This window comes from Neomonachus schauinslandi, chromosome 2, assembly GCF_002201575.2.
Source record: "Neomonachus schauinslandi chromosome 2, ASM220157v2, whole genome shotgun sequence".
Classification (NCBI taxonomy): Eukaryota; Metazoa; Chordata; class Mammalia; order Carnivora; family Phocidae; genus Neomonachus; species Neomonachus schauinslandi.
In genome coordinates, this window is record NC_058404.1 from 39,286,509 (window position 1) to 39,298,585 (window position 12,077).

Genomic DNA, 12,077 nt, shown 5'->3' on the forward strand with positions numbered 1-12,077 from the left:
TGCTTTCTCCATTAAAATATAGCAAACACTTTATATTTGGGGAAAGAAATTTTCCAGCTGTGTTTAGTGATAGTCTACTTCAAAATCTTCACACTATCACGTTCCGTTCTGCTTAACATTCAGGAAAGAATTACTTTTCCTTTTTTGAGGTCTGTGTGCAATACCTGGGAGCACTGGCTCACGAACTAAATCACAGGGCACGGAACCCTATTTACAATGCTGCTTTCTGGGGGGGCCCCTCGGGACCCTACCTCGACTCATTCTGCCTACCTTATTTTTTTAAAGATTTTACTTTTAAGTAATCTTTACACCCAATGTGGGGCTCGAACCCACAACCCTGAGATCAAGAGTGACATGCTCTACGGACTGAGCCAGCCAGACACCCCTTTCTGCCTACCTTAAAATAAAGTCTAATTCTAACTTGCAGGGTGACGTGCCTTAACAACGTAAAAATACAATCATTCCTCTGACTCCCTAACTATTAATTTCTATTGAATAGAACCAAATTAGTTCTAAAACTTAAAAACATAACAGCCTCACTTACCTTCTTTAGGATGAAAATTCTGATCAGTACGAACAGCACGCCAGACATGAAACCAGACAAGAGTGGAGATATAAACCAAGAAGCAACTGAATAATTAAAAAAAAAAATCTAATGAATGTTAAAATTCTACATAACTCAAGTCATATTTATACAATAGAATGATAACCAACACACAGAACATACATCAATAAATATTCCTGGAATTATTCACCTTAACTCAGAACCTAACCAACCCCACTTCCCTGGCAGGGCTGACCCTCACACGTGCACAGCTAATCCTCACACACACACAGAGTCCCGAGTAAGGGAGCGCACTCCCAGCACACAATCCGGGAAGGGATCCCTGAGCCTGGCCTCAGAAAAACAGTCTCCTTTGATTCCCACTGAGCTCCTTCTGTCTGTTCTTCTTACCCATCCACATATGGAGACTTGGTCCTTGCTCCAACAGTAAAGTTATTTAAAAGGTGAGCCACCTTCCATTTCATTTTCCTAGGTCAGCCTGGTACTGCCATCCTGACACTATGGCCCAGCAATTCTCATTTCTGGCTGCATACTGGAAACATCTGGGGAGTTTTCAAACACTCGTTATGCTCAGGTTCCACCCCAAGCATTTTGATTTAAAAGGTTTGGAATGGGGTTCTGGGCATTGGTATTTTTTAACTGCTTCTCCAGGTAATTCTCAAGTACAGCCAGAGTTGAGAGACATTGTTCTAGAAGCCGCCTGGGATCTAAGGTGATTTTCCTGGCCATCCATGTCCCTGGCTTGGTAGGTCAGGGATCTGTTTGACACAGTGGCTCCTGAGGCCACTGTGATTCTTATATGGATGAGTAACCCAGTGGATGGAGATGGGGCGAGAGAATGTTGTTCAGAATGGGTGGGTCTGTACTTATGGGGCTGAATGGATTTCCTCCCTCTTGCTAAAAGCCAGAGCCAGGAGGCAGACCATCAGACCTGTCAGACCCATCCCTGCTGGGCAGCCTACAACCCAGAAGGAGCGCTAGGGTGTCTCCTGTGTGCGGGCAGACTAGGAGACCTCTTGAATGCAGTGAAGTAAATAGCCTGGCCTCGCTCCCAGGCTTTGCCATGACCACGAACCCTGCCTCCTGGACACGGAAGGTATTTTCTTCACCAGGGCCTAGTTTTTCTGACTACAGACTGATTTCAATCAGATAAATTTCTTTTCTGTCTGGAAACAACAGATAGATACTGATTTTCCAAGCCAGATGACATTTGAAAAGAGTGGCATTAAAAAACTATTTAACACATAAAAGTTCACAATCTCCGTTAGCAGAAATCGTAGGGGAAAATGTATTACCCACATAGGTCTTGTTTTCTAAACCTTAACATTCAAAGGGAAAAACAGATTATAATGGTGACTTTTAATAAGACTTACTCTAGAGAACGTCAACTTTGCTTCTGACAGGTAAAAGAAAATGGCAATTACCAATCTTGACGAGCTCCATCCACTGCACACCTTGTGTACCAATTGCGACAAGTGAGAATCCTATAGTAGAACCAACAATGCAATGAGTTCCTGAGATGGGAAGTCTCAGGAAGGATGCAATCAACTGCCAAACCGCTGAACCTATCGGTTGAAAGATTAAAAAAAAAAAAAAAAAAGTCAGATATAGAATACAGTATCTCAAACAGCCACAAAAGGAAGAAATCCAAATTATTGTTCTCTGCAACAGTATCTCTCTAGGGTTGTTTTCTTATGGATTCTTTTTTTTAAAAAAGATTTTATTTATTTATTTGACAGAGAGAGACAGTGAGAGAGGGAACACAAGCAGGGGGAGTGAAGGAGGGAGAAGCAGGCTTCCCGCCGAGCAGGGAGCCTGATGCAGGGCTCAATCCCAGGACCCCAGGATCATGACCTGAGCCGAAGGCAGACGCTTAACGACTGAGCCACCCAGGCGCCCCGGATTGTTTCTTTACGGAGTGCTGAAGTCCTGACAAAAATCACTCACTTAACTCTAGTCAAGGGAACATTCTTCAACACTGAAGGGATAATGATGATTTATTGAAAATATTTAAAGGAAAGTCTCTTGATGCCAATTATTAACTGCCTTTGTCACATTTATGTACGGGTGCTGACGATGAACTTGTTCTGATGTGAAGTGTGGCCAAGACCAAGCAAGAGATTACAGATTCTAGTGAGCACAGCAAAGTAGGAAAGGCTGCACATTGGAAAAGATGTCACTGCAGTTAAGCCTATGGTCATGTAACGAGGAGGGCTGGACACTGGCGAACTCACATCAATTAGTCTGTAAGAAAAACTGTAATATACAGTGAATCATTACATTGTACACCTGAAACTAGTAATAGTGTTACATGTCAACGACACCTCAATAAAAAAAGAGAGTGTGTAATTCCACATTGCTTTTTGTATTTGTGCCTCTCATATGAGAAGTCACTGTGAAATTTAACCCACAGGTGGGCATCTGCTCTCAGCCCCTGCCCAGAATGCCAAGCATTTTCTTTGTATGCTTCCTCAAGTCTTCTAATTCTTACCAGTTAAGAGGATCCTTAGCTTTGGCTTTGTGTCCTTTTACCTCAATTTCACCTCCTTTTCCAGGCTTACTGTTTTTCTAGGCTACAGTTCACTCCAGATATTTTCATAAGCAGATCAAATTTTGCAGCGCGTATTAAAAGCATCAGCTGGGTGAGATCACTTTCAGAAACAGCTGTTGAAAAGCTCATACAGAACTGTAAGGGAACAAAGGGCTTGGCTGATAAGCAGGGCACGTTATTAATCCCAAATGTTAATTCTGGAAATCTGGTTGCTTGGCAGCAGCACTTTTAAGCAGATCCCTGGCATTTTGTTCAAAAATATCTGAGTTACAGAGGATCATTCCTAGCTGTACGGGCCCTAGTTTGGGCAGCAATGCTGACGACTGCTCGTGAGTGCTGGGCATGCCCACCTGTGAGCCAAACTGGGCTCTGACCCTGTCCGCGTCTACCCCTGAAGCGTGTGTCATGTGTCGGGAGGAGGAGTGGCCGGCCTCGTGCCGCCGAACTGGTGACAGGTTGCATGGCGGCCGCCAGGCCTCCCTGTGGACAATTCCTTAAGCCTTCACATCTAAGCCCTGAGCTCCCGAGTGACTGACTCGTTTGTGTTAAAAACAGGGCCAGCGTTGAGAGCATGTTACGTGGCACAGAACTATAACTTGAGAAAGAAACTCTATGATTTCTATTCTTACCAACTGAAAATAATCTAGTGATGTTCACAGAAGAGTATAAACTCACCCAGATGAATTCAGACCATGAGATTTTCTTTCCTGAAAGCTGCTTTCCCTTCTCTGGCTGACTTTATAACATAGGTCCTGGGGCAGCAGGGTTTGTAAGGAAAGGTTGGGAGGACAGGGCTGCCCGGCCAGGATGGGGGCCAGTGGGCAGAAGGGGAGGGGCAGCGGAAAGGAGGGGAAGGCAGAGGCAGGTATTTGCAGGGCGCCTGGCAAAGCGAGAGTGCAAGGCCTCCTAAGCCTTGGGAATTTCTGAAGGCCAATGGGATTACATTAGTGTTAAGAAAAACAGTGGGGAAAAAAGTCAGAGATATTTTACCTTAAGATAATGATATCTTATAAAGAGGAAGGGATTAAGTACTGAATAAGAGTGTAAGACAAAACCTAGGGAAAGTCGGGGGGAAGGTGGGCATCTCTGAGGCAACAATTCCTGGGAAGGTCGGGGGGTGACCGCACAAAGGTGCGGGGTTATGCTGGAAGCAGGCAGGCAGGGTGAGTGTGCTTGGCGCAGAGAAGGCTCAGCAGTTAGGGAGCTTTAAGGGGATGGGGCACTTCTTACTTTGGTTCAAGGAGACAGCTTGTTCATGCTATTGGGGGTATTTCCATGAGCAGATGGTGAGTTCCGAACTCTCAGATTTTTGGAACCATTGGTGGTTTCACACTAAGTGGACCGACTATTGCTTTAGGGCTGAGCTTAATGTTCAAAAAGGGACCCTGTTCTGGAAGTTTAGCTGGCACAATAATTTCTTCCACCCAACCAACCCAAACCTACCACCACTCTATCAGAAAGCACAGAGACTCAAGGGCTTGGGGAGACATTTCTAAAGGAAAAAAATAAAAAATAAAAGAACAGAATAGGACAGGGGGAGAAAAAGAGAGAAGAAATGGATACTGAATTTAGAAGAGGGAGAAGGGGAAAATTCAGGCATCAGAAAAGAATCAGCTTTGGTTTTGGCCAATAATAATTATACCACCACCTTAAATTTACAAAGCTCTCGTTTGCAAGGAACCCAATTCTAAAAATCTAGGTAACTCACACAACTTCCCAACAAAATAGGCTTTGAGATTCATCTACCCATACACCAAAAGAGAAAGAAAGAAAAAAAGAAAGACTAAAAGAAAGAAACCAAAGCAAACAAAATCAAGTTATTCAAGCAAAACCTCAAATTGCTTTGGTTAACCTAAATTCTAGTTGAGGTAAGTATTCGTCATCCTTTCAGTGAAGAGCCAAAGGCCAGGGGTGGGAGAACTGAAAAACTGGACAAGTCATACTGCCCACATGAAGAGTGAGCAGTGGGGGCGCCTGGGTGGCTCAGTTGTTAAGCGTCTGCCTTCGGCTCAGGTCATGATCCCAGGGTCCTGGGATCGAGCCCCGCATCGGGCTCCCTGCTCTGTGGGAAGCCTGCTTCTCCCTCTCTGACTCCCTCTGCTTGTGTTCCCGCTCTCGCTATCTCTCTCTCTGTCAAATAAATAAAAATCTTTAAAAAAAAAAAAAAAAAGAAAAGAAAAGTGAGCAGTGAATGAAGCTCTGAGCTCACAAGGCTTTCAGTCTAAGCTGGGGCCTCTGTGTGGCCTCGCTAACAAGTCTCTTTAATAAACACAACCATTCCAGGGCGCCTGGGTGGCTCAGTCAGTTAAGCGTCTGCCAACGGCTCAGGTCATGATCCCAGGGTCCTGGGATCGAGTCCCAAATTGGGCTCCCTGCTCAGGGGGAGTCTGCTTCTCCCTCTCCCTCTGCCTGCCACTCCCCCTGCTTGTGTTCTCTCTCACTCACTCTCTCTTTCAAATAAACAAATAAAATCTTAAAAAAAAAACCAAAACACACAACCATTCCTCAGAAGTTTTATCCACTGAAAGGAGAAGCTGCTGTTAAGATTTAATTTTATAAATGCTTTTCTTTATTTCACCCCTACTTTCAACATTTCTTGCCCATATCATCCTGACTGGAGAAATCTTAATTTCAGCTCACTACAATTATGTCTTAGATACCTATCATGATAACCAAGGGTGATTTTTACAAAGAACTGTCATTTTTCTTTTCTTTTTTTTTTTTTTTAAGATTTTATTTATTTATTTGAGAGAGAGAGAATGAGAGACAGAGAGCATGAGAGGGAGGAGGGTCAGAGGGAGAAGCAGACTCCCTGCCGAGCAGGGAGCCCGATGCGGGACTCGATCCCGGGACTCCAGGATCATGACCTGAGCCGAAGGCAGTCGCTTAGCCAACTGAGCCACCCAGGCGCCCCAGAACTGTCATTTTCCTAAGGGGAATTTCACTTTTATCTGAGTATGATGGGAAATAGATACCCAGTGAAGGTAAATAAGATTCAATCATTACAACAGCTGTTGGAATGAAAGCAGTCATGAACCTTACATCATTAAAACACAAAACAGAACTCCTTAGCATGTATTATCAGCGTCCTGTGCTTAGTAGTATTTAATACCTTAGTACATCGGTATTGGATATGGATCAAACGCCTCAACAACTTCTCAGACTAACTTGCTGTCGCAAAAAAGATGGTGGTGCATCTTTTTTTGGCAAATAATGTCCACATTCTGGGAGCTTCAGGGATGCTAGTGACAGTAAAGAACTAGGGACCTGTGGAATGTAGCTGTGTTCTTGGTATGCTAGCATCTTACCTCCTACTGCAGGACCCTTCCTACAAAAGGATATGTCCTGTTGAAAGCAGAAGGCGGTAGGATTCCTCTCTAACCCTCTTCTCCCTAACCAAATTACCCATATAGATCCGCTGTCTGCTGTGACGTCATCTCTACCCAGAGGCAAGCAGAGCAAGAGTCCTGTCAGCTACACTTAAGCATTCCTGCCCGAGTCTTCTTTCTGGTGGTAGCGAGGGCAGGAAGGGCAGTGCCCCACGGTGCTTCAAGCTGATGGTCAGCTTGGCCAACGGAGAAATTACACCGACTGGCCGGTCAGTCTGCTTGTTAACATGTTTCACTGCCCTCAACACTTCCCTCTCATCTAGACAACTTGAAACTACCAATATAAACAGGTGACACACAAATGGTCATTTGGCCAGAAAACAAAACAAATATCATCCCAAATGGAGCTCCCAGAGGTAGAATCAGAAAATCAAAACAAAAGCCAACAAACGGATTACAATGTAGAAGACTAGAATTTCCTGAAACACAAGCGCTTGAGATTGACTCAGTCAACTCAAAACCTTAAACTGAGAATACAAAACTTAATAAATACTGGTTTTTGGCATCGTTTTCAAAACATTGCATCCTAACTGATGAATAATCTATGGAAAAACAGACATCAACTGTCAAGGATATCTCACAAGTCAACCTTACAAACACATTCACTGAGACACGTTATTTCTTTAAGAACTCTCAAACCACTTTAAAATGATAGCTAGTCTACAAACATCTTTGTCTGTACTTTATAAAAAGTACTTTTAGCCAAATCTATTTTAACAACCAACTTTGCTAAAAAACTGAGAAATGTTTGCTTGATATTTGAACACTAAAAAAAAAAAAAATCAAATTAAAATGCAGAAAGCAAAATAAGATGTAGTGAATATGGAACATCAAACCAGTTTTTGAAGTTAAAGCAAAAATCACACTTATGGACACGACAGAAACATTGTAGGGAAATAGGCCAGCGGACACAGTTCCCACTGATGTAAAGAATAAGGCTACTTACCAACCATTGCACTAACTTCCCCAGCCATTAGTGTTTCTACTGTCTCGTTGTATAGGTTCACATCAATGATACCTTTTCGAATGGTCTCTCCCACTTTGGCTCCCAGTAACACTGAGCCGGTTGTTTCAAATATTGAAGCCAAAATGCACGCCTGCCTCAAGGTCACCACGCCAGAGCCCACAGCAGTACCAAATGAATTGGCAACATCGTTTGCACCAACAGAAAACGCCAAGATAAAAGCTATGATAAAACCCAAAATGACCATCCACAAATACTCATCCATGGCCATTTTGGAAAGTGGGCTCCGGGTACTTTTCTTTTGCAGAAATATTTTAAATAAACAAAGCTTGAGGTTATAAACGTCGTAAGGCCGAGAGTTCTTGTAAACAGTGAGTTTGCTCTGGAAAGTGCTGGACAATGTTAGAGCCTGAACAAACTGCTAACTGCTGGTTTTCAAACTACTGTCAGTACAGTTCATTTGGTTGTGTTCAGTCAGCGGTAAAACACATTCCATATTTTTCCTCCCAATCTGGGAAAGCTGTGATGTCTCCTCCTGTAACAGAAAAGAAAACAAAAGAAATCAATTACCCTAAGCAACCTGTAACAGTTTGTTCTTTCAGAAATAAGTGTTTTAAGCCTACTAATGGGATCTAACTTCGGCATGTGACAGATCTAACCATAAAGCAACTCAAGGAAGATTATAATTGGTTAACGGCGCCCCCCCCACCAAAAAAAGCTGGTCTCTAGAATATCAGAGGTTGAAGTATGCTTTATAATTACAGTCTGACAATAAGCCTTAATAGGATATGACTTTTTGCAATCTGAAAAATACATTTGGTCATTATTTTCAGAAAGAAAAAATTGCTTTAAAAGGGAAAAAGGTAAAGAAATGAGAAATTCAGTTACAGAGTTTTTCAGATATGTGGAATGTGCCTAATTTCTTACACTGATGATGACCAAATATGATTCTGTGACGCCACAGGGTATGGCTAATGACCTGCCTGCACATTTACACACAAGGAATGAGCACTTTACCAGCATACCATGCATGTGTCTGAAAGGAAGCTTATAGGTTCTAGTATAAAATGACTCATCCAGAGGGTGACAAAGGTGGAAACTGAAGTCCTCAGGAGGAAGAGAGAAAGCTGCAGAATGAAATGATCCTACTGAAACACGATTCAGATGTCACTATTCCATGCCTACCCATACCTCGCTCAGAGGAGAGGCCAGAGGCCTCACCATGGCTTGGAAGGCCCTCCAAGGTCTCCTGAGGGCCCCGCTCCAGCCCACTGTCCTCAGCTCCTATTGCCCCTTCCTTCACAGGCTCCTTTCTAGTCCTTGAAAACACTCTCACCAAGCACTCTCACCTCTGGGCCTTTGCACCTGCTGATTCCTATGCCAGAAAAAATCTCCCTGACAGCTGTGTACCTACTCATGCTATTTAAGTCTCTGCTCAAATGTCACCATCAGAGAGGCCTTCCCTGACCTCGTGAAAGACCAGCTCCTCCCCCCATGCCATTATCCATCCCTCTCACCCTTTTTGTCTGTTCTACTTATCACTGCATTCATTCATTCATTTATTCATTCATTCTTATCTGTCTCCTTTCAGGAGGGCGCAGGGACTTTATTGGATTCACTGCTGTATCTCCAGGTCATAGAATAGTGCCTGGCATGTGGGAAGCCCTAATCAATTTGTTGAATACATGAAAAAAGAGGCTATTAAACATGGAGAAAAGTCTTCCAAGATAAAGAGGCGATGTCACAAAATTAATATATCCATGAAGTAAAAATGTCACTAAAAGCTTTGGAACTGTGGTATTCTATTATTATATAGTCAAGGTACCAAATCTGTATTTTTTTGAATGGTATTAGGTGTGCAGAATGGTACTTATTAGCACAGTGTGGTTCTTCATAGATGCTTATTGACCTGAACTGGATAAATTAGGCTCATATGTCATGTCATAGACAGTATAATCATCAATTAACATTAAGATTACTTAGGGGGAAAAAACAGGACACTAAATTTTATGTATATTGTGATCATGGTGATGTTCAAATCCATATAAGAAGACGGGCAGGTAACATACTAAAACCAGAACAGTGGCTAAGCGTGAGTGGTAGCGTAATAGATGATTTTTCCTTTCCACCCAAAACTGCAAACTGGATCACATGCTTTTCAAATTAAAATAGTATATAATAAATCATATTTGGTCATAGAATCATCTATGTATGCAATGCTATAGGCATATAATGAAATAGAAAATATATACTGATAGAGTTTATCATTTGCTAAGATTTGAAGCCTATGCAATTCTAGAGATTTAGATCCCATGTGAGACAAATGAAAAGACCATTATAAAGGCAAAGGACAAAATCCTACTAAAAGAGTATTTTATTAATATCATGGACACATTAAATCTAGATGTGAAAATACAAAATAGGAATATTTTGGACCAGTATGATCTAATCTTAAATTCTTGATGAAATCTTGTTTGTCAGGTTAGCTTGCCAACAGGGCAAACAAGAACAATATTCAACAAGTACTTATTGAGAACCTCCCTTGTGCCAGTCACTAGGACTATGACGATGAGTGAAAATGGATGTGGGGCTCACTGACCTGTGAGGGGGGCAGACGCTAACCACATAAACACACAAATGTATGACCCTTGGCTGGGGCCAGTGCTATGGAGGCAGGAGGCCCGCGGCCCACTGCGTTGTGACAGCGCAGTTCTGGGCCAGGACCGAGTCTAAGAGGACAGGGAAGGCAACCTAAGGATGAGGCAGCGAACTCTGGGCTGGGGGAGGCATTCCAGGCATGACCCGGGTGGGAAGGAGCAGCAGGGGGTGGGGGCGGGACAGGCAGGCCAGTGTAAGGCAGCGTCCAGCAAGCTGAAGACTGTGGGGTGCCGCTGAATGCTTGTAACCAGAGGGAGGCCAACGCGATCAGACTTTCATTTCGAGAAGGCCACCCTGGCCGCCATGTGCAGAAGGGGCTGGACAGAAGAGGGAATGTGCTGAGACTGATTTGGGGCTACTGCATGGTTCAGGCAGGCCTCTGTAGAGGCCCCCGGCCCGGTGTGGCCATGGCACTGACCAAAGAGAAAGGACACTTAAGGAGGTTTCAGGGGCTCAAGTGGTGGTGGCCTGCACACAAGGACTGAGAGAGACAGATGGCTGCTGACTCGCGGGACTGGGCTGAGAAACAGCTGAGGAGGGTTTTTATGTTTTCTCCTTTGCACTGTTTCTAGTTTTGTTTTTATATGTTAAGGCAAGGTTCGCCCACAAGTTCACTCCGGGACAGGATGCACACAGAGGTCAAGTCCAGGAGCACCAAAGCAGGTATGTCCTCAGCCCGGGGTGGCTTGGGGAGGCTTTTAATTGTCTTTATGATACCTTAGGCACCATTTCAGACCAGGGTTCCCCTATCCTACTCAGATAATCTTAGGTAACTTATTTCTACAACCATGTCTGTGTTCTTTAATGCAGCTTTTCTCCTTCACATTATATCCAATAAGCATCTGGATGAGGAGAAAGGCTTTTTTGAGACCAAATGACTTCTATTTTGTATTCTATTTATAAGACCTGTTTTTTTTATGGCAAGGACCAACACCCTGATTTTCTCCCTCTTCCATTAATCTTTATCAAAATAAAGCACTTCAACAACCGCATGATCTGCTGCCGAAACAGAGCTCGGCACCCCCGGCAGGGGGGCCAGGGAGCACCAAGCACAAGGCCAAGATGGGAATCTGTCAGGAGTATGGAAGCACAAATCCAGAGTGGCTGAGCTTTGGCCAGTGTGTCACCGGACAGTGCGGGCTGTTTGAAAGCAGGATTCCGGAGGTGGGCAATCAAGTCAGCGGAGAAAGGTTGGCTTATTCAACAAGTGATGTTGGGCCAACTTGCTAACTATCTGGAAGGAAGAAAAAAGTTAGATCCCTACCTCCATCCAAAATAAACTGAAGAGTTAAATGTAAAAACTGAAACCTGAAGAAAAGAAGAAAACACAGAGGCAAATATTTACTTAATATTGCAATGGGGGAGCCTGGACCTGATACTGAAGAATCGACTCATTTGAGTTCATAGAAATCATGTCGCTGGGAGACAGAGAGGCCTGATGTGTGGAGGCGTCGCATGGAAATGCCTCCTCTCCTCCTCAGCAGTGATTCTCAATGAGGGTGCAACAGTATTTAGATCTTCCAGCTAATGCCTTGGTTCTTCTCTCTCTCCTGCAAGGGCTTTTCTGAAAAGGGTCAGAACAAGCCTCCCTCTCTCTCTCTCCTTCACCCAGTATGAAAGCCCTTAGATGGCTTCGACACACAGGACTGAACGTTCCAAGATATTCTTCAATTTTCAAATGCCACCAACCTCTCACGCTTGAGGAACAGAGACCTTAGAATGTTTTGAATCATTGGAAGAGGTCCTGAGGGGTTTTGTAAGTTCTATCACCCAAACTTGTAACGTTAACAAGATCCTCACTCTCTTTTCTCGGTGCCCTCAATTCTTCTGAGCAAGCTCCTCAACTCTGAGTCCTGCCCACCATCCCTTCTCTGCCTTGAGCTCTGAACCAGTCCTGCTTCCTTCACCAGGCCCAGTGAGAGCAGTAGCGGGACTCCCGAGTCAGGATTT

General features: G+C 43.8%; 1 protein-coding gene across 1 annotated transcript in view; it reads right to left on the bottom strand.

Moving 5' to 3' along the window:
• SLC20A2 (solute carrier family 20 member 2) overlaps nt 1-7,998 on the bottom strand; it is a 48,184-nt gene extending 40,186 nt beyond the window's left edge. Inside the window, exons 1-3 of the mRNA XM_021681544.2 lie at nt 7,452-7,998; nt 1,990-2,130; nt 545-630 (exon numbers count right to left, since the gene is read on the bottom strand). Coding sequence (XP_021537219.1) covers nt 545-630; nt 1,990-2,130; nt 7,452-7,740 — 516 coding nt within the window. The 5' untranslated portion in view covers nt 7,741-7,998. The remainder of the gene's footprint in view (nt 1-544; nt 631-1,989; nt 2,131-7,451) is intronic.
• Between the last annotated feature and the right edge of the window lie 4,079 nt (nt 7,999-12,077).